This window comes from Cannabis sativa, chromosome 8 (genome assembly GCF_029168945.1).
Source record: "Cannabis sativa cultivar Pink pepper isolate KNU-18-1 chromosome 8, ASM2916894v1, whole genome shotgun sequence".
NCBI lineage: Eukaryota > Viridiplantae > Streptophyta > Magnoliopsida > Rosales > Cannabaceae > Cannabis > Cannabis sativa.
In genome coordinates this window covers 31,589,284-31,612,258 of record NC_083608.1, presented here as the reverse complement: position 1 = coordinate 31,612,258, position 22,975 = coordinate 31,589,284, and the positions used below count along the sequence as shown (strand labels likewise).

The following is a 22,975-nucleotide window of genomic DNA, read 5'->3' as shown; positions in this document are numbered from 1 at the left end:
TTTTAAGTTCCTACACAAGTTTATCCAGCTAGTTATGACTTGTGTGAGAACTCCTAGATATTCTCTCATGTTCATTAATGGGACAACGCATGGCAACTTTGAAGCTAGTAGAGGACTAAGGCAGGTGGACCCCATGTCCCCTCTTCTGCTTGTTCTTGGAATGGAATGTCTGTCACGGATCTTGAAGAAAGTAGGAGATAAGGAGGAATTCAAGTTATTTGAGAGATGTACAGATCTGAAACTGAATCACTTATGTTTTGCTGATGATGTGATTTTGTTTTGCCATGGAGATTTTAGAAGTATCTATAGCATGTTGCAGGCTCTGAAGCTATTCTCTTGCTCTTCTGGACTTCACCCGAATCCTTCGAAGTCAGCAATTTATTGTTGTGGCATGGATGAAAGAGAAATTCAGAGAGTAGTGGATATTTCATATTTCAGTAGGAAAAAAGTTCCATTCAGGTATCATGGCATACCAATTTGTGCTAAGAGGATATCAAGTAATGAGTGTGCTAATCTAGTTGAGAAGATGACAACAAGAATTAGAGTATGGAGTTCCAGGAACATCTCATATGCTGGTAGAGCAGTCCTTATTAATTCGGTTCTGTTGTCCATACATTTTTATTGGAGTCAGATAATGATTTTGCCAAAGAAGGTTATAAAGAACATTGAAGCTATTTGTAGAGCCTTTCTTTGGAAAGGCCAACACTTGATGCAAGGTGTGGGGTTAATAGCATGGGATTCAGTCTATCAAACCAAGAAAACTTGAGGCATTGGCTTCAGGAAAGTGGAAGAATGGAATCTGGCAGCTATAACAAAGTACATCTGGGCAATAGCAAATAAAGAAGACAATTTATGGATCAAGTGGATACATAATGTCTATCTCAAATGTTCAGATTGGTGGAGCAACAAAGCTTCACCCCAAGCAAGCTGGTATTGGAGGAAGCTTGTTGCAGCTAAGGAGGCAGCCAAACACTCCTTGGACTACCAGCAGCTGATGCAGGAGAACATGTACCAGATTTCCAAAGCATACAAACTGTTCAGACCTGAAGGAGAAAGAGCAAGATGGTGCCAAATTGTGTGGAGTAGGCAGAATGTTCCCAAACACAGCTTTTTTCTCTGTTTCATTGGGTTAAATTTGAATATCTCTATTTATTTCAATGTGGTAAAGTTGTTTTAATTTTATCCTTTAAAATAACAAGTAAATGTTTGATCCTACAATCATGTCTCTGCATTTTTGGTGCTCTTCAAGGTCAAAGTCACTACTCGGTTTATTACAGGAAATAAATTCCTACAAGGCATTTGATAAAATGCCTCTATGTAATGTATTCAATTAAAATGTGATGATTACTTTTTATTCCTACAGGTTTTGATAAAATGCCTCTATATGATCTATGTATTCAAGCATTATTCTTATTGTCGTTGTTGTTGTTCCCTTTCTTGAAATCTCAATTGTTTATATATTCTTATTATCAATAGTTAATATGAAATGTAATACGTCAAAGTCTTGATATAAGCATAAATGCATTTCACCATATGTAACTTGTTTTCTCTATAATTTTTATTGGTATCACTTTGTTTTGTAGCCATAATTTTTTTTACTAACTGTGTTGTTCTTGGTGGGAAAGATCTTTTCTCATTATTTGATTTTTACATATACTGCGATACTACTATACTACTAAACCGATCTTATGTTATACATTATGATATGTATTGGACAACCAGTTTTTATTTCTTTATCTATTGTTTTCATCAACCTATAGTAGTGAAGAGGCCTTAGTTAATTGGAATATTGGGCTTCTATCTTGCTCAACTTTGAGTGCTATTTGACATTGGAAGTTTGGTGTTATTGAAGGCTTATTGACATTTTTATTATTAGAATATGAAAGTATTTGTTTTAAACTTCAAAAAAATTTATATTTGCTCCATTTTTCTTTTCAAGTCGGCAACAAAGCTCTACACTCTTAGTTTTTTTTATTGATCCAAAAGTTCATTGTACACTCTTTGTTTACCTATTAATATTAATTTTATTATTTATCTTTGTTTATAATAATATCAATTCAAAGCAATGTATATTTATTGGGCTTCTTGATCAATGATAACGAGTGATATAGGTTCATGATGGATTTACTAATATGCATTCTTATATTAATATTTTTCATGCATAAAATCATTGATTTTAAATTTGATTTAGACAAATGTGTGTTAGATTTTATGTTTGTGTAGAATTTGGAACTTAAGTGTATGATTTTTAATATATTCTTATAACTAATTTTGTAAAATATTTTTGTGATCAGAAAGTGAATTCCAGTGCGACAAGAGTCGAGGAGAATATCATAAACTACCATGGCTATGTTAAATTTGCTCGTAATTTGTATTTAATAGGTTATTGAGTAGTGTTAGAATTGTATAATTAATTAAGTTTAATGTAATATCAATTGTTTTAAGTTTTTGACAATTATTGTAATCTCTTTTAATAACTTATAGATATTTTCTACAGAATTTGATACAAAGTTCATGATCTAATAATATACGTTGATTCATTTTATTCTTTTTATATGTAATGAAATGTGGAATGCTTGTAAAACAAATTAAATATGAATTGTGGACTAATCAATGGGTGACATGTGGATTAATTAATGTGTTACATGTTGACAAATCAAAGTGTGACACATGTACCAACTAATGGATGACAACGCGGACAAGTAAAAATATGCCACATACTTTCCTACATGGATACCACATAGGATGACATGTCATAATCCACATCACTTGTTTAATCATCATCATCTAATCAAGTAGTGGGGTCCACCATATTTTCTACCTACAAATATAGATAAGTGTAGGAGAAGACCTTTCTTCACAATCTTTTATCTACAAATACAAAATATTTGTTTATTTGTAGGTCAATCTCATTATCTACATTTCCTTAAATTTTACCTACACTAATAATTTGTAGGTAAAGGACCTATTTTCTTGTAGTGTTGGCTGTTTAAGACCGGTTAAAGACAAGAGAAAAACTTTGTAAATTTAACATTATTGCAGAACATTCTTGTTTATTTTGCAGGAATGAAAAAGAAGACTTGGAGCACCTATTTGTTGGCTGCACTACACCACCAGCATGCGTGTAGCAGCTGAAATCTTGGCTGCAATGGAATGCTCACTAAACATCTCTTAGCAAACTGGTTCGGTGGCTGCAGAGAGAAAAAAACCAGCAGCTTTAAGTGCAGAGTATATACTGCTGCACTAGCAGCTTTGGCATACAATGTTTGGCATGCCAGAAATGAGATTCTTTGGAATGATAACCATGTACAAAGCAGTCAAATAGTTGATAGAACAAAAAGAGATGTGATTCATAGAATCAAAAGTGTATGGCCTAAAATAAGTAGTATAAAAAATAGAATATGATTTGAGAATTTGTATTAAGAGTATACATAATGTAATTGATGTATAGATATGTTTAAGTTGATTGGAGATGATATTTAAGATTTAAATAATTATTTAGAGTAATGATAACCTCACTCGTTCATCTAAAAAAAGTTAAAACATAACATCATTTAATTAAACATAATTAGAAAAAAAAAATAATTATAGGTGGATTGCACCAACATCAACCTAATGAGAAGTTATTGAAGATATTTGTTATCTTTATAAAAAAAAAAAAAAAAAAAAAAAAAAACCCTATTGTCTCCCTTCCATATATTCAGATAATCTAATTAGTTTGACTCATAATTAATTTAATTAAGGTGCTAAATGATATTTTAAATAATTTTCATTGTAGATTCTTGTACTAAAACAATTTGCGTTTTACTTCTGTAATTCTGAAAATGGAAAAAAAAAAAAATACATGAAATGAAATCCATAAAAAGAGAAGGGAAACTTTTATAGATATATGATTCCTGTAGCAAACCTTTTATCAAAAAACTTAAAACAACCATAAGGCATAAAGTACCGATTACGATATTTCAGAAGTTTAGTACAGGAACCCTCTTTCTTATACATGCATTTATTTATCCATCTATAATTCTATATGCTTTAGCTTATACAGTGTTTACATGCTTTCGTTCCAGAAGGATTTTATAACAACCTCTATTCAACTGTCTCTTCCTACTACATTATCTATATATATATATATATGTGTCAAAAGCAAGTCTTGCTATATAATCACTTAACTAATTGCCACCACCTCCTCCACCTCTTCCTCCTCCTTGACCGCCGCCACCTTTACCCCCTCCAGATCCACCCCCACCACCTTTTCCTCCACCGCCACCTTGGCCGCCACCACCATGTCCCCCTCCACCGCCGCCTTTCCCCCCTCCTTGGCTTCCACCATGTCCACCGCCACCCGAACCACCCCCACCGCCTCCTTTTCCTCCACCCTGGCTACCACCATGTCCACCGCCACCGGAACCACCTCCACCGCCACCTTTTCCTCCACCCTGGCTACCACCATGTCCACCGCCACCGGAACCACCCCCACCACCACCTTTTCCTCCACCCTGGCTACCACCATGTCCTCCTCCTCCTTGGCTACCACCTTGTCCACCGCCACCCGAACCACCCCCGCCTTTGCCACCACCTTGTCCACCGCCACCCGAACCACCTCCGCCTTGGCTACCACCATGTCCTCCTCCACCACCGCCTTTCCCTCCTCCTTGACTACCACCATGTCCTCCTCCACCGCCACCTTTTCCACCTCCTTGGCTACCACCTTTTCCTCCTCCAGGGAGATTGGAGTCTAGCGTGTTGGCGTCACCTGGTATCGTTTCTTTTGCTTCACTCTTACCTGAAAATAAATAATTCGAAAAATGAGGCACCCGCGCGCGCACACATATATAACTTATTTATGTATTTTAACAAATAAAAACACTCTAATCAATTAGACGAAAATTCTTTACACACCAAACGATATCATAATATAATTGATGCGTATAAAAAGGATGATTAGGATTATTAGCTTCAAATTTTAAATTATTATTATTGCCCATCGCCTTGAATTAGTGTCCGTACGTACATTTCATGCTCATCTTTATTATAATATATATGAAACCAACTTCATATATGTTATGTATATACAGCCATACACACTTTTAATTATATACATCTAATAGCCTTTGTGTATAGAAATTTAATTTAGACTTCATACGAATATGAATGTCGATAAATTACTAGCTAGAATAAAAAAACATTATGCAATAAATTAATATAAAAATATGAATGTCAATAAACATGTTACATCTGATAGTAATTCTCCTGCAAATGATATTAAATATATATGCAAAATCCATAAAAATGGGTCTATCTATTGAAAGTTGATAAGTACATATATAAAATATTCATACACAAATTTTACACGTATGTGTATACACTATATATTGTAAACTAATTAATATAATTATTTGATTATAACTATTATTATTAGTTTGTTAAATATCAAATTTGATAAGAAAGTATAATAGGATATATATAACAAAATGAAGTGGGAGTTTTCGGAGTATATTCAACCTTTTTTTCCATCATCGTAAATCTCGAACGCTGTAGATATGACGAGAAGAGCAGCTAAAAGAGAACCTAAGACAAGAAAAGTTCTGGACCTCATTTTTGTTCAGGGTATATACTAATTATTAATGATATTTCTTTAAGAGACAAAGATCTACAAGGCTGGTTCTTTCTGTAGCATGTATTTATACTAACCTTAGGTATAAAACGACACCGGCCGCTTGCTATTTAAAAGGTAGTGTCGTTTAGTGCACCGATATACTAGTTAGAAGTTGGATATATTTTTGTGTGTAAAGACATGTTGTTGTAGTGTCGACAGATATGCAGATTTAGCTGCAGAGATGTCTTATTTCTGAACTCACACGTGTAATGTGGTGCATGCAAGACAGCACCTGGGAAAGTCATCAACTGTGATTTCGGAGAGACGATTAGTATGAAGAACATTCACTACTTGTTACCTACTTGTTGGAAGTTTTCTTTTGTCTGTTTACTTGGAAATTAATGCTAATTGCTATGGGAAACTACAATTAAATCAAATCAACAAAAAATTTAACAAATAAACTATCAATAATGATAAGATTATTTTAACAGAGTAATTAAAATTAGAACATGATTAAAACAATAAAATAATAAAATTAACAGTAATATATATAGTAGTTTAAGTTTTCTAGATTAATGGGGAATGTAGTTCAGGAACACTAAAGATATTGCTATTATTAATTGAGTAAGAATAAAGTACAATTACACTCGAGATTGATTCTCTGTTTAGATTCTCTCAAAATATTTATCTCTTACACTCTTACTTAAGAATCTTCTTCATCTACAGAAGATTTTTAATACAAATCCCAAACACAATCTCTCGCTTTTCTCCGTACCTCTCTCTCTCTATCTCTCAATCTTCAACTTTGAAGTCACTTCCTAAAACTCATCTTTATAAATGATAAGTGTTAGTTGTATTTATAGATTAGGGATATAAATTTCAAAGTCGGTGGCTGCAAAAGATAAATTTTTAAGTTATTTACAACTTAACAAACTCCTTGTAGGAATATCTCCACGTTAGCTCAAGTTAAAGCGCTTCCGGATGAGATGTACACTTCCTAGAAGATAGACCAAAGTGTACGCTGAAGGGACTTCCTGGATAGGAATAGCGACACTGGATTTGACTATCTGGAACTCCCTTCCAGAAGGGAACAACTAGTCATCTGGAACTCCTTTCTAAATGAAGACTGCCTTTCCCTGGAAACTCCTTTAGGATGGACAATTAGACTTTCAGAAACGCCCTTCTGGATGACATCCAACTTTCCATTAAGATGAACAACTTTCAGAGACCTTTTCATTTGGAGGAACTATACCACAAATTACACCTAGTCTCTTCAAATTAAATAATAAATGTGATGAAGAAAGAATGTAGCCATCATCATTAGTGTTCCAGATATCTCAGTATACTAAATTCTGAGATTGATCAAGTTTAAGCAATACTTAAACTTGTTTACCGTTAAGACCTTAGTCCCAACATCAGTAGGATTAATATTTTCTAATCTGAACTTTTCTAATTCAACCAATCCTTCTTCTATCTTTTCTCAAATACAGTAAAGTCTTATAGCTATTTTTTTACTCTTTTCATGATAACTGGGTTCTTACAAAGATGGATGGATAAATAGGTATTTGAGTACACAGTCACACTTGTTTCAATTCACAGAATTCTCTGAAGCAATAAAGCTTCCTTGAACACTTCCGTAGTAGCCATAAATTCTGCTTCTGTGGTGGAAAGAGCAACCATGTACTATTACTAAGCCTTCCAGCATATACATTTCTGATTTGTCATGAACACGTAGGATATGATTGATTTTCTAGTATCTCTATAAGAAGCATAGTCATCATCCATGAACCCTTTCAACTCTAGTTCTCTTTTTGCATTCTTATATATACTACTACAATTATTCAAATTCGCGACGGTTTTGAAAACGATTTTTTTCGGGGACCGTCACTAAAAAAATTAAGTAACTGTTTAAAACCGTCGGGAAAAATGAGTATTCCCGACGGTTTTAAACAGTAGCTAAAACAATAGGCGACGGTTATTATTTATTAATACATAAATACGAAAAAAAAATTATAGGGGTATACCCGACGGTTTAAAACGGTCGGGTATACCCCTATAATTTTTTTTTTATGTACTTAATTATATTTCCCCCCAATTCTATTTTTCATTCTAACCTAGCTCAGCCCACTCTCTCTTCACAGCCCCCTCTCTCTCTCTAGCACAACCCAGCCCCTTCTCGTCTTCTCTGTCGAAGACGACGTGACCCAACTCGACGACGGCACCACAACCCCGTTGGTCTCGCATTGGTAAGTTTTCTTTATTTTTTTCTTGCAATATATTGTTTTCGGCTGAGATTGGATACCTGAAGCTTGTTCTCTTTTTTCTCTTATTTCCTATATATTGTCTATTATCTCTAGTTGATTGATATTCGCTATTCGCCAAGACCAATTAATAATACTCTCGGTCATCCCTCTCCGGCCCGGTCCGTGCATCGTCCATATATTCTCGGTAATTCATTATTCCTCATTCAAATTATTACTTATTTATAAATTTTGAAAGAAAGTTGTTTCGGATCAAAATTTATGAGGCTACTATACATTTTGTGTTTCAAATCTGGTCAAACTATATTCCGTGTATTAGTATATATGTTATTGCCTTCTTCTTCAATTGGATAATGGAGCTTTCATACAGTACTGCAATGAATGAAGCTTCAGCATAAAAATGAGAAAAAAAAAAGATGTTTTGTGCTTTTTCCTATTGTTTTTCCCCACAAATGAATCAAGAGTTTCTATGCATTTGTAAAACTGTGTTTTTGCAAATGTCAGTTGTATATAGGAAAATATAAAAACTGTAAACGTTTGCAGCAGCAGAAAGTAATTCTGCTACAGCAAAACTGAACAGGCAGAATATAAAATATTTGCAGAAAAAATAAATAACTTGACACAAGAGATTTATACGTGGTATCAGTGTTCTCACGAACACTCCTAGTCCACGGGGCCACGCCCAGAGAATGAAATCAATTAATAAAGTATCAAAATTACAAAGACAATTGACTTAAACAAGTTTAGACTCCCTCTAAAGTATTGCCGCAATCCTTTGTAATCCACTTTATGAATCTGACTTCTTGAAACACCTTCAAGCCCGAACTCCCTTCGTCTTTGAAGTGTGAGTGCTTACTTCCTCCCGAAGTAAGGCTTTAGCAAGTCTTCTCCCGAAGACCAAGTGCTTACTTCCTCCCGAAGTAAGGCTTTATCAAGTCTTCTCCCGAAGACCAATCTCTTGTTCAGTCAAGTAGTTCTTCACAACCTCTAGGATAGAGTAAGAACAGAAATAGAACAACTAGAACCTAGGTGAACAACTAGGCTCTCACAAAACAAAGAAACACTCTCTTCTCACAAAAGATAAATGCAAAAAAATGAATAATGGAAGAGGTAATTCGAATGGTTGCTCTCTAGGCTCTATTTATAGATCATAGAAACCAAAGAGGCAACCACAAGATCGAATTAGCAGCTGTACAAAGACTTTCCAAAAACAAACACGATCTGCTACATCAGATTCGGTTGCTGACGAAGCAGATACGCCTTAAACGGAAACTTACTAAAATCGGGTCCGATCTTCTTTCAAAGCTTGATTCCTGCCAAAAACAGATTAGATATTCTGATTGTATCAAGATACAATCGAAATTAATAAGGAAAAGGCAATAATCAAAGTTTCCCTTAAAAGGACAACTTTCCAAAAGAGAATTCCTTCTCTTTTGAGAAGTTTTCAACAAAGGAAAGTTCAGCTGAAAGTGCAACTTTCCAAACAAGGAAAATGGCAACTAAAAACCGAATAAAAGAGGTAAGATTTCGAAAAAGAATGCATAGCAATCTTACCATAAAAAGGAAAAATTATTTTGTCACCTAACTTGCCAAAAAAGGACTTTACAGCATTTCTGTTTAATTAAATTATTTCAATTTGTTTTTTAAATTGTAGATTGCATAAGACGATATCTTTTTAGTGAGAGTGATTCGTCTCCGGTAAGTAATTTATCTTGCTACAACGATGAAAATATTTATTTTCTTTATAGAAAAGAATTATAATAATATTTTGTTGAAATAAATTAAGTGTATTGCACTCAATAGATTCTTACGTGTTCACTATAGTATGGCTAGTTGAGTAGTGTGCACTCAATTTTGCTATATTTTTCTTAAACCTTATAGAATTTCTATATTTTTAGTCACACTTTTTAGGTTATATTAGAAAAGCAATACAAATAATATTACACATGCCTTTGAAAATATGCAGATTGGTCTTGGGGATTAGTTTAGCTTATACATCAATGCTATTTTATTTTTTATTGAAATTAATTGAATTGGTAATTAATGATCATGTAGTGAGTGATAGATCTATATGTGACTACAATTAATACTACAATACAATTTCCTCTTAGTACAATACAATACATATTTATATTAATATATTGCATTTGAGAGTTGATACTTGTTAACAGATTATGTATTTATTTGTAGGTTTTGGGTTCTTTGTGTTGATTGAAGATTGCGCAATTGTAACTCTATCTATTGGAGAAAGGTGTAATCTCTAAAAACTTTATAATTCTTTGTTTAGTGGAGTTTGAATATGTTAGATATTCATCCGTAGTGAAGTAGGTTCTGTGATTAATTGTACTGCGGTCGGATGTGTGGAATATATATGCATGTTAGAAGAGTTTGAATATCTTAAATATTCATCCGTAGTGAAGTAGGTTCTGCGAATACATGTACTGCAGTCGGATGGGTGGATATTTTTATATTGTTAATGTTATTTTGTATTATTGTATTGTTTTATGTGTTTATTAGTTATTTTTTTCATGTTTGTAATTTTTGGAAATGTCCGAAAACAGTCGTTATGCTGCCGAAATTTTACTAGAATTAGGATAAATTTCACTAAAATACATAAAATTCAATAAAACGTTAGCGTGTTCTTTATTTATAAATTTATATATGCTAATTAAATTTACTTTTTGTGTAGATCGTTCACAATGTATAACCGAATGGTAGGACGACCTGATCGACCTACCCAGTGGATGACTCCTATTTGTCCTCAACAACCCGATGACAAACAGTGTGGATACTACGTCATGAAATTCATTGAAAGTTTCATGGTCGTAGAAGATCCAATACAATTGTCGACCCGACAAGATAGGTTCTCCACTCCGTACACTAATGATGAGATAAATATTATGCGTGATCGGTCGATTCATTATGTGAAAGCGGAAGCGGAGCGACAATAGTTACCGTGTTAGACAGTGTGTATACATATACATATTTAGATGATATTAATTAGCGTTAGTTCAATTATTGTGACTATACAAAATTTTAAATATATTTAGATGTTAGTTTAATTGTTGTGACTATGCAGATTTTTACAAAATTTAAAAATTAATGCAGGAAAAAAATTGCAGAAAATTTGTTTTTTTTTCCTATTTTTCAAATGTACCGTCCGAAAAAAATCGTCGCTAAAAAAAATTTAAAAACGAAACCAACATATAAGGCACGGTTGAAAACCGTCGCCTATAACTGGGTATAGGCGACGGTTTAGAACCGTGCCTAATACTATAGGCGACGGTTTTAAACCGTCGGGAATCCCAGATTAGCAACAGTTTTGAACTGTCGCCTATTTTGCCCAATTTACGACGGCCGAATAGGCGACGGTTATAGAAACCGACGACAATACTTTAAACGACTGTTTAAAAGCGTCGGGAAAACCCATTTTTATAGTAGAGGTCAGACCATAATTCCAAGTGCTCTTTAGGTACCTTAATAACCATTTGAGGGTCTTCTAATGTTCAATGCCGAATTTGGATATGAACCGACTTAGGATGCTTAGAGCATGAACTATGTCTGGTCTGGTGCTCACCATTACATACATTAAGCATCCTAAAACTATTGCATAGGGTACATCCTTCATTTCTTCTTTCTCTTTGCACTGTTCAAACACTGTTCCTAATACACAAAAAACTTTCCACGCAACGATTCAGATGTACTCTTTGCATCTTCTATGTTAAATTTTTGAATAACTTTCTTAATGTACCCAAACTACTTTAAGCTCATTGTCCCTTCCTTCTTGTTCCTCGAAACTTCAATACTAAGTATCTTTTGAACTAGTCCAAGTTCCTTCATCTCAAATTCACTCTTGATCTTGGCTTTGATATCTTTGATAACAGATTTTCTTTGCTCATGATGAGCATATTGTCAACATAGAGTAATAAGAACACAGCTGTAGATTTCTTCAAATTCTTGAAGTATCGACGGTGATCATATGCGACTCGTTTGAGCCTGATTTGTTGCATATAACTATAAGATATTTTATTCTATTACCTTCCAAACTGTTCAAAACCATATAAAGACTTGTTGAGCTTGCATACCAATTCAACTCATTTTGCTTCCACCTGAAACTCCAGAGGTTGCTTCATGTAGATCTCTTTATCCAAGAAGTTGTTCGAAAGGCAGTTTTAAGATCATGTTGTTCAACTATGAACTCCATTTTTGCTGCTAAGGAGAACATCAAGCTTATAGTCTTTACTTTACCACAAGTGAGAAGATTTCAGTGTAGTTAATTCTTTCCACCTGAGTGAACCCCTTAGCAACTAACCTTGCTTTGAACTGTACTGGTTCATTCTCATTGATTCCTTATTTCACCTTGAGAATCCATTTGCACTCAAAAATTTTTTTGTTCTCTGGTTTCGGTACAACCGCCTATGTCTTGTTCTTCTAGAGTGAACCCATCTCCTCATCCATGTCATGGAGCAATTTGACTTGTTTCCCCCTAAAATTGCCTCTTTGTATGTTCTAGGCTCTTCAATTTCAATTTTTTGTACAACCGCTAGTGCAAATGCAATTAGGTCTGCCTTAGCAAACCTTTTTGGAGGGTGAATCTGTCTTTTGGTTCTATCACGCGTTAATTGATAACGTTCCAAACCTGCCTATCTAAATCCTTCTTGAAAATCTATTCTATCTTTTTTATGTTTTGGCACAACAACAACTTTCGCCTGAGCAATATCTTCCAAATCCACAATAGTTTCCAACTATAAATCCTCTTCTAGATGTGTCGTTCCGTACTCCATTTCCATGCATGTAGTGTTCTTATTTCCAGACTTTCCTGCATCACACAGAGATACACTACCTTCCACGGTTATCATGTGGAGAAATTTCAATTCTCTAAAAACTACATTTCTAGTAATTACTATGTTTGCTCTACCCTTTTAGGAAATGCATATTCTTTAACCCTTGGTACCTAAGGCATAACCTAGGAAAATTCCCTTAACTCATCTAGGTTCTAGTTTGTCAATAGATTGGTGTACATACGCTCTACACCCAAAGGTTCTTAAATGCATTAGGTTTGCAGTTTTTTGTACCAAATTTCATACGGGCTTTTGAAGCCTATGACTCTCTTTGGGCTTCTATTTAAAAGGTAGGTTGCAATAGCTAAAGCTTCCCCCAAAAATCGTTTCTCTTATCTGGAACAGAACAACAAACACCTAACTTTGTTTAACGGGTTTCGATTCATCCTTTTAGCAACACAATTTTACTGCAAGGTCTTTATTATGGTTCTATGTCTAGTGATTCCTTGTTCTTGACACAACTTGTCAAACTCAGAGTTAACAAACTCCAATCTATTTTCCGTCCTAAGGTTCTTAACTTTTAGATCTGTTTTGTTTTCCACCTGAGATTTCCAAATCTTCAACTGTTCTAGGCATTCATTCTTAGTTGCTAGCAAATAAGTCCAAGCACACCTACTATAATTATCAACTATATAAATAAAATATTGCTTACATGAGTGAGTAGGCACTTTGTGTGGCCCCCAAAAATTAGCATGTGTTGTGATAATTGCAACATGGAAGTAAACGTATCGTTTTAACAAGTAATACCCACAAAGAGTGAGGTCGATCCCACGAGGATTGTAGTTAAGTACGTTAAAATTAAATTCTTACTTCTATTTGGCTAAATAAAATTTTAAGGGAAAATTAAAATTAGAAAAACAAGAAAAACAGTGAAAGTAAGAAGCAGGTAAATTAATAAGGGAATTAACAATGAATAAAAGTTAGGGCTTTTAATTTCAATTGTATCTATTGATTATGGTTTAACATGATTGTATTCCTATTACCGATTTCTATGAAATAGCAGGTTTACTAAATGTAATTTATAGTCTTCTTAGATATATAAACCTCAATTACGTGCAAAATTTCTACTCTCGTAATAAATTAAACATGTAACAGGCATTAAACACAAAAATCCTATAAGCTATATAAACTATTTAGATACTCTCTTCCTATATCGAAATTCAATTCTATTTTACTATAGCATAATCCACACTCACTTCTCAAATCTCGAATCAAAATCATAGACATTTAATTGGTGATCAGACAATTAAAAGTAATTAAGTACGAATGAAATAGAATACATAGAAATTGAGGGAAAATTAAATCATATTAAACCGCAAATCAATATCAAACAATCTCCATCTAGACCCTAATGAACTGTTTAGCTACTCATGTTTATTGTAGCAAATTCACACATATTAATTTTGGAAAAGAGAAGAAAATAGAGAAGAAAAGAATGTTGAAAACTCTGTTGAGATAGCCTCCAATATTGATTTTGCTCTCCAAAATTCGTACTCCTTGATTGTTTCTTGAAAACTATTGAAGTCCACTTCTTTTATAGCCCAAAAATGATTAAAAAAAGAAGATAAAAGATGCCCAAAATCTATTTTTTTTAGGATTAGGAGGGGCGGGCCGCTGCATGGGATTTCCATGCCTAGGCATGAACCCCCTTTATTTGGGCAGTGAGTTTTCTTCTGCGTTGACTGATAGTATTTTGACCCTAACTCTCTCAATATTGCTTGCAATTGGACGATTCAAGATGTTCCGGAAAGATAAAAGAGAGATCTAGAAATTTTATGTTTTGACTTATTCCAAAATCTGATTAGAACATTGTCGAATTCAGGCTTGAAGTTTCAGTTTTATTTTATTTTTTTTGCACAATTTTTTCTATTTTATAAATCATCTTTTCTGAAATTTGACCAATTTATACATTCAAGTGTCGAAACCTGAAATTAAAGAAAACAAGCATAATTCTATTCCAAAAGGTGACAATGAAGAAGAAAATTAACTCTAAAAATAACATAAATAATACGCTAAAAATATCCTAACAAATTCCCCCAAACTAAATCCTTACTCGCCCTCAAGTAAGACTAACAACTGAAAACAACCCAACCTAAATGAAACAAGTCAATCATCTGAAACATGAGCAATTTTCAATTAAGATAAATAACATGGTTTTGAAAAATTTCATTTATGGATAACAATCCAGAATTTCAGTTCAATCACGCCCTTGACACACTTTAACTTATTTTCATTCAGCTCCTGAAACCTCAGAACGCAATTAACTAACAATTGAATTACTTTATGCATGCCAACTGCAACCATCAATCAACTAATCCCAAAATATTCCATATGCTTGCAATACTTACAATTCTCCACTTATATAAATCAAAGCACAACCAAGAATCAAAAGGTCTTTTTAGGCTTATAGTGTTAGACTTAGGTAAGGGTAGTTAAAATAGTCATTTAGGCTTGCCTATACCATAAGCTTCTCCAATCATGTCACCACAATAAAAAAAATTCTTTCACACATAATCCCCATACCCCTTTTTTTTTCTAATTACATGAGAGAATATTTGGTATAAATTTCAGTCTTTGACTTTAAATTTTAGATTCAAAATAGAAATTAAGTATCACGGTAAGTTTATCATATCTAGTTCAAGTTCAATATCGGTCCCTTCCGATGCATACTCCATGCATCCATCCCAAGCTTACTTTAACCAATGCCCTGGAAAGGACATAGCACTTATCCAATGTTCAAGTAAACTACAATGTAGATTATCATATCAGTTAAACCTTGTGTACTGATAAATTATAGGAATACATTTAATCACACAATCTTGATTACTTTCCACTGTGCTGACGACACAATAAACAAGAATATCAATGTGATAAGCATTTGGATGAATTTATAAATCAAATAAGCATATACAGGATCACATGAACCAAAAGTCATACCAAATAAGTAATGAAAATAAATCTGTTTCTTTATTGATAATTGAATAGAAAATATTATATTGAAATAGAGTTTTATTTAGGGCACAAAGCCCACCCCTCTTATGAGAATTGGGAGTATTCTCTAGAAAGTCCATGAATTCGAATTTTGGTGCAAGAGCGAAACTTACGGTCTCAAGTGAGCATTACTAACTGTGTGTGTGTGTTATCACCGATTTGACCTAAAGAAATAGTGGTTCAATGCTACGGCAACTAAAATTTCATCAAATTTTGTGGTAATTACACTAAGGTAAAATTCAAGTCGAAAGACATTTTATCTAATGCACCTCAGCAACACTTCTTTAAAAGTGTGTATTTATTTAATCAAAGTGGGAGAATGTTATATTTTGATATAATATTTTGATTGATTAAATAAATATTACAAGTGTGCCACACATTTTAATCTAGTGGGGAATTATTATATTATTTAATATAATAATATGTAGATTAAAATGTGGCAACATATATTATTATGTGAATAATATATATTAAGTGTTTGGTAAATAAATTGTGTAACATATAATTTATTTAACCTAAAATTATAACCTACACTTTATAATATGGAGAGGAGTTACAAGATTAATTATTTTTGTAACTTCTTTTGGTTGATCAAATTTTGTGTAATAAAAGAGATGTTACACAATTGATGATGGAATTCAAATGTAATAAAATATAGTTGTTACAAACTATATTTATACTCATTGATATGAGAGAAATGAGGTGTTGTGTATTTGAATTCTAAGTGATCACCTAAACATTATAAAAAAAAAAAAAAACAAGGAGGTCTTTGGTGCTCATTTGAGTGAGATCAAGTTTTCTATCAAGAAAGCACTTTGCTAGAAAACCCTAAGGCTTCATCATTCTCAAAGCTATTTCCTAAAGAGTTCGTTTAGTGCTTAGAGATAGGGGAAATAAGCTTTTGGACAAATGTGTAATATCTTGTTCAAGTCATGGTGATCCCCACTATTCTACACTAAAAGTTGTGAGTAAGTGATCTTTTTCTTCTTCATGATATTATATATATGCTATATAATATTGTGTTATCTATTCATCTCTTCTACTTTCATATATATATATATATATCGCAGATATATATATAATGTATATATATGTGTGTATTATAACATATATTTATTTAATCTCTTTGTTGTCCTTGTATTATTTTTACAATTGAGTTTTGTATATATCTTGATTTATCTTTCATTGTAATAAAATCTTTAACATTTTGTTTAGAGAAGAAAAACCCCAAAAGAACCAGCCTTTCAAAAAAACAATTTTGAAGCAAGGAGGGAGAAAACTTTATTAATCACAAATCTCATGCCTATACAAGATTACACGCAAAAAAAAAAAAAAAAAGTTGGGTAGTCCGCCCACAAAATAGTTACTAACTAATACCGAAATGGTGTATTTAGCTAAATAATATGCTACACCATTGTAAGATCTATAATAATAAATAATAGAAACTTCCCTAAAGCAAGCACCAACCCTATAGAGCTATCGAAAGGAATATGATTATTGAATTTAAGTATAATACACAAACAATCAGACACAAAGCAAATCTTTTTTAGACCAAACTTAATGCATTGAACCATAACGCTACGGAGTGCCATGCCCTCCGCAGCCTTAGCACTGAGTCCACCAACACAACGCCCCCTCACTGTCCATAGCCTCATCAACATTAATTTTAAGAAAATGTTAAAATATTTCAAACTTTATTTTATTTATAAACATGTATCTTAAAAAGTCAAATCAAAATAAAAATAATTTAAGTAAACTAAGATTTTTTGAAAAAAAAAAAAAGCAAACTTATTTATATTTATAAACTCATATCTTAACAAATACAGAAATATAACAAAAATTCTAATAAAAATATAAAATTATTTTGAAAAAAAATTATAAATTAAACTAAAAAAATCTTATGTTTTCTCAAACAAATCTACATTTTTTAAGAAAAATAAAATATATTCAAGTTTGTTCATGTAAAATTTAGTTTTACAAAAATTGAAATTCAATATTTTTTTAATAGCTAAATTAATTTTTCAATAAAAAAATAATTTTTTAAATAGCTTAATTAGTTTTAAAATTTTAAGTTATTTTTTAATTTTATTAATCATTCAAAATTATTTTTCTTAAGATCTAAATTAATTTTTTAAGATATACTAACAAAAGTATTGAATCTTTTTTATTTTATTTTGAGGAGGTACGATTTGATAATTGTCAAAATTTAGGGACTAAAGTTGCTAATTTGTGAAGACACGTCAACATTTAAACAGAATGATGGAGCAGAACTTAACAGAAGCACTAAATTTTTGTAAATGTAAAAGTTCAGGGAAATTCTTAACAAGCGTTATATTTTAAGATGGAAAATTATTATTGTCAAAAATTTGAGAGATAAAATTACTAATATTCTAAAAATAATTAGGTAATCAAGCCACCAAATAGCACTAACTAATACCAAAATGGTGTATTTAGCTAAATAATTTGCTAGACCATTGTAAGATCTATAATAATAAATAATAGAAATTTCCTTAAAGCAAAATAAGCTATATAGTGGTAATGTCATTAAGTACCAACCCTAAAGAGCTATCTAAAGGAATATGATTATTGAATTTAAGTACAATACACAAACAATCAGACACAAAGCAAATCTTTTTGAGACCAAAGTTGATGCATTGAACCACAACGCTACGGAGTGCCATGGCCTCCGCAGCCTTAGTACTATAAGAGTCCACCAACACAACGCCCCCTCACTGTCCATAGCCTCATCAACATTAATTTTAAGGAAATGTTAAAATATTTCAAACTTTATTTTATTTTTAAACATGTATCTTAAAAAATCAAATCAAAATAAAAATAATTTAAATAAACTAAGATTTTTTAGAAAAAAAAAAAAGTCAAACTTATTTATATTTATAAATTCATATCTTAACAAATACAGAAATATAACAAAAATTATAATAAAAATATAAAATTATTTTGAAAAAAAGTGATAAATTAAACTAAAAAAATCTTATGTTTTCTCAAACAAATCTACATTTTTTAAGAAAAATAAAATATATTCAAGTTTGTTAATGTAAAATTTAGTTTTACAAAAATTGAATTTCAATATTTTTTTAATAGCTAAATGAATTTTTTAATAAAATAAAAAATAATTTCTTAAATAGCTTAATTAGTTTTAAAATTTTAATTTATTTTTTAAATTTAATAATCATTCAAAATATTTTTTTTTCTTAATATCTAAATTAATTTTTTAAGATATACTAACAAAAATACTGAATCTTTTTTATTTTTATTTTGAATGGGTAGGATTTGATAATTGTCAAAATTTAAGGGGTAAAATTGCTAATTTGCGAAGACACGTCAACACTTAAACGGAATAATGGAGCGGAACTTAACAGAAGCACTAAATTTTTGTAAATGTAAAAGTTCAGGGAAATTCTTAACAAGCGTTATATTTTAAGATGCAAAATCATTATTGTCAAAAATTCAAAAGATAAAATTACTAATATTCTAAAAGTAATTAGGTAATCAAGCCACCAAATAGCACTAACTAATACTAAAATGAGTTATTTAGCTAAATAATTTGCTAAACGATTGTAAGATCTGTAATAATAAATAATAGAAATTTCCTTAAAGCAAAATAAGCTATATAGTGGTAATGTCATTAAGTACCAACCCTAAAGAGCTATCTAAAAGAATATGATTATTGAATTTAAGTACAATACACAAACAATCAGACACAAAGCAAATCTTTTTAAGACCAAAGTTGATGCATTGAACCACAACGCTACGGAGTGCCATGGCCTCCGCAGCCTTAGTACTATAAGAGTCCACCAACACAACGCCCCCTCACTGTCCATAGCCTCATCAACATTAATTTTAAGGAAATGTTAAAATATTTCAAACTTTATTTTATTTATAAACATGTATCTTAAAAAATCAAATCAAAATAAAAATAATTTAAATAAACTAAAATTTTTTGGAAAAAAAAAAATCAAACTTATTTATATTTATAAACTCATATCTTAACAAATACAGAAATATAACAAAAATTCTAATAAAAATATAAAATTATTTTGAAAAAAAAGTGATAAATTAAACTAAAAAAATATTATGTTTTCTCAAACAAATCTACATTTTTTAAGAAAAATAAAATATATTCAAGTTTGTTCATGTAAAATTTAGTTTTACAAAAATTGAATTTCAATATTTTTTTAATAGCTAAATGAATTTTTTAATAAAATAAAAAATAATTTCTTAAATAGCTTAATTAGTTTTAAAATTTTAATTTATTTTTTAAATTTAATAATCATTCAAAATATTTTTTTTTTCTTAATATCTAAATTAATTTTTTAAGGTATACTAACAAAAATACTGAATCTTTTTTATTTTTATTTTGAATGGGTAGGATTTGATAATTGTCAAAATTTAAAGGGTAAAGTTGCTAATTTTCGAAGACACGTTAACACTTAAACGGAATAATGGAGCAGAACTTAACAGAAGCACTAAATTTTTGTAAATGTAAAAGTTCAGGAAAATTCTTAACAAGCGTTATATTTTAAGATGCAAAATCATTATTGTCAAAAATTCAAAAGATAAAATTACTAATATTCTAAAAATAATTAGATAATCAAGCCACCAAATAGCACTACGATCGTAAGATCTATAATAATAAATAATAGAAATTTCCTTAAAGCAAAATAAGCTATATAGTGGTAATGTGATTAAGTACCAACCCTAAAGAGCTATCTAAAGGAATATGGTTCTTAAATTTAAGTACAATACACAAACAATCAGACATAAAGCAAATCTTTTTGAGACCAAACTTGATTCATTGAACCACAATGCTACGGAGTGCCATGGCCTCTGCAGCCTTAGCACTGAAAGAGTCCACCAACACAACGCCCCCTCACTGTCCATAGTCTCGTGAACATTAATTTTAAGGAAATCAGCTATGCTTGAAACCCACATGGGAGTCCTCTGAACAGGCAGGGACTTCACCTTAGCAAACGCTTGAGAGCCATTACACCCCAATCGACATCCAACTCGACAAAAATGACCACTCTATTATGCACCATTTTATTTTGCTTGAACCAATCACAATAATCATCTTGATCTGTTAATGGATCAATAAACATATGAATACAAGCTAATAAGTCCATACCAACCAAACTTGGATCTCCCAATTGAAAACAACACAAAGCTTTCTGCACTCCGGCCCATAGAGAAGAACTACCCATTAAAGCATAAAGCATCACAAACTGGACACAAATCATCAGTGTGATAAGAATGATTTTTTTGGGTAAGAATCCTGCTAGAGGAAGCTTATCAGGCAATCAATTTGAGTTTTGGAGAATAAGTAATAATAACATGAATCATTAACATATTATGAACTATTAATGTACACATATGTTATAACATGAAATTTTAAAAACAAAAATTAACACTATGCATGTAAGATATATAATTTGCAAAATAATAATTAATGGATGTGGTCTCATAATTTTTAATTTCCTTTTGCTCCTGAACGGAACTGATAATATTAATTAAAAGCCTTAATCATACAAACTGATACATAATAAATTAAAACAATACATTATTATTCAGGATTTTTATTTATTCTATAAAAACTTTTATATAGCTACAAAAGCCAAAGCTTCCGACGCAGATATGTGGATATGTTGTACAATTAGTTGTGAGGTTTGGCTTCTGTTATTACAGTTTCCCCAGCGTAAGAACAACACTTTTGACACTGTTTATGTCCGTAGCTCCACCTGCAGCAACTGTGGTAGCAATGATTACCACTGCCCCACCTACCTCCACCCTGATAGCCCCCACCACCACCACCACCACCACCCCCACCACCACCACCTTGATAGCCCCCACCACCACCACCTTGATAGCCCCCACCACCACCGTTATAGCCCCCGCCACCACCACCGTTATAGCCCCCGCCACCACCACCACCGTTATAGCCCCCGCCACCACCACCGTTATAGCCCCCGCCACCACCACCACCGTTATAGCCCCCGCCGCCGCCTCCGTTGCCTCCATTGTAATTACCGTATTTTGCATCGTCTGCACCATTACGAATATCTGTGTCATATTATGTGTAAAAACTATTGTAGTATATACTAGTTTTAATCACTGTTTTTGCAAAGTATGAAACTCAGAACGACACAAATGCACAACTATATAATGAGATTGACCAAAATTTAATATATAGCGAAGTGAACGAAATTTGAACAGGAATATACATAATATATATACATATATATATATATATAAACTTGCCATTTTTGTTTTCTACAGTATTCACTGCTTGCTCCTTGGCTGCTACCTCTGAGCATATGAGAAGAACAACAGCAAGTAAAAGACCAACGTAAACCAAGGTTTTAGAGCCCATATTCTTTTTTAATTTGTGAGATAATAATATCAAGGTAAATGCAGAGATATGAAAAAGATCAGCCATTCTCATTAGTATTTATAACGAATTGAGAGTCGTTTACTCTATAAAATCCTAAGTCTCCAAAAACTGCGTACGTAGATGTATTAATAATGGTGCGACGTTATATGGTGTTATTTATGACAATATATATTTGTATACATATTTTAGATATCTGGTAAATCTTATTGAAAGTTTAAATAATTTATATAGCATCAAAAATATATCTTAAATAGTTCATGTAATTACATATATTATTTATATATTTATTTTTATGCAAGTGTAAAAGTGTTTATGGGATCCTTTAAGCTTATTGTTAGAGTTTTCTTTCAATTTATTAGTTGATAATTATTATTGTTATTTTGCTCTTTGAACTATATCTACACATAATGGATTTTGTCCAATTTATCTATTACTATATAAATAGATACACTACTAGAAAATTGGATTTTAGTGAGGAACTCTAAAAGTGTATAGTGACACTTCAACGCGCGTCACTAATGAGAGTGACTGGAAAGACAATTTTTATTGACACTTCACACGTGTCACTGAAACCTTTTGCATTCATTTTCTGAGTGTCACTATAGGCGTATAACGTTTTGTTTGACTAAAAAGGTAACAGCGACACACATAAAGTGTCACTATATCTTTTTTTTCTTTTCTTTTTTATTAATATTTTTAGAGATATAGTGACACAAAAAGAGCCACCATATTAAATATTTTTTAAAAAATATATTATTTCATTTGTTTTAATTCAAATTTTATATATTATAAATAATAATTTATATTAATTATATATAAATACAATTAAGTATAACAATAATAATTTTAATTAACTAAATGTGAAATTTATAAATTA

General features: G+C 31.7%; 3 protein-coding genes across 4 annotated transcripts; 1 reads left to right on the top strand and 2 right to left on the bottom strand.

Moving 5' to 3' along the window:
* Nucleotides 1–34: 34 nt before the first annotated feature.
* On the top strand, nt 35–3,128 carry LOC115700111 (uncharacterized). Its single transcript, XM_061103329.1, has 3 exons — nt 35–716; nt 894–1,065; nt 3,065–3,128. Exons 1-3 carry the CDS (start codon nt 35–37, stop codon nt 3,126–3,128), a joined length of 918 nt encoding a protein of 305 aa, XP_060959312.1.
* Nucleotides 2,600–5,674, bottom strand: LOC115700110 (uncharacterized). The gene is made up of 3 exons (XM_061102779.1): nt 5,503–5,674; nt 4,171–4,783; nt 2,600–3,191 (listed from the first exon to the last, which is right to left on the bottom strand). The coding sequence occupies exons 1-3, from the start codon at nt 5,594–5,596 to the stop codon at nt 3,161–3,163; spliced, it is 738 nt and encodes a 245-aa protein (XP_060958762.1). The 5' UTR covers nt 5,597–5,674; the 3' UTR covers nt 2,600–3,160.
* A 15,497-nt stretch (nt 5,675–21,171) lies between these two features.
* Nucleotides 21,172–22,207, bottom strand: LOC133030242 (glycine-rich protein 3-like). Of its 2 annotated transcripts, none has more exons than XM_061102777.1 (2): nt 21,966–22,207; nt 21,172–21,767 (listed from the first exon to the last, which is right to left on the bottom strand). In XM_061102777.1, the coding sequence occupies exons 1-2, from the start codon at nt 22,147–22,149 to the stop codon at nt 21,361–21,363; spliced, it is 591 nt and encodes a 196-aa protein (XP_060958760.1). In that variant the 5' UTR covers nt 22,150–22,207; the 3' UTR covers nt 21,172–21,360. The 2 variants fall into 2 exon arrangements, with proteins under 2 accessions (XP_060958760.1, XP_060958761.1); XM_061102778.1 differs by having other exon boundaries at nt 21,172–21,749; nt 21,966–22,193.
* Between the last annotated feature and the right edge of the window lie 768 nt (nt 22,208–22,975).

Excerpts from the sequence above, each read along its gene's own strand:
- LOC115700111 (XM_061103329.1), top strand. The coding sequence starts at position 35 with ATGACTTGTGTGAGAACTCCTAGATATTCTCTCATGTTCATTAATGGG. Across the intron at positions 717-893 it reads AGGCCAACACTTGATGCAAG|ATTGGTGGAGCAACAAAGCT; the intron begins GTGTGGGGTTAA and ends TCAAATGTTCAG. Across the intron at positions 1,066-3,064 it reads GAAGGAGAAAGAGCAAGATG|GAATGAAAAAGAAGACTTGG; the intron begins GTGCCAAATTGT and ends TTTATTTTGCAG.
- LOC115700110 (XM_061102779.1), bottom strand. The coding sequence starts at position 5,596 with ATGAGGTCCAGAACTTTTCTTGTCTTAGGTTCTCTTTTAGCTGCTCTT. Across the intron at positions 4,784-5,502 it reads TTACGATGATGGAAAAAAAG|GTAAGAGTGAAGCAAAAGAA; the intron begins GTTGAATATACT and ends ATTTATTTTCAG. Across the intron at positions 3,192-4,170 it reads GGAGGAGGTGGTGGCAATTA|CCACCGAACCAGTTTGCTAA; the intron begins GTTAAGTGATTA and ends TTCTCTCTGCAG.
- LOC133030242 (XM_061102777.1), bottom strand. The coding sequence starts at position 22,149 with ATGAGAATGGCTGATCTTTTTCATATCTCTGCATTTACCTTGATATTA. Across the intron at positions 21,768-21,965 it reads TACTGTAGAAAACAAAAATG|ATATTCGTAATGGTGCAGAC; the intron begins GCAAGTTTATAT and ends AATATGACACAG.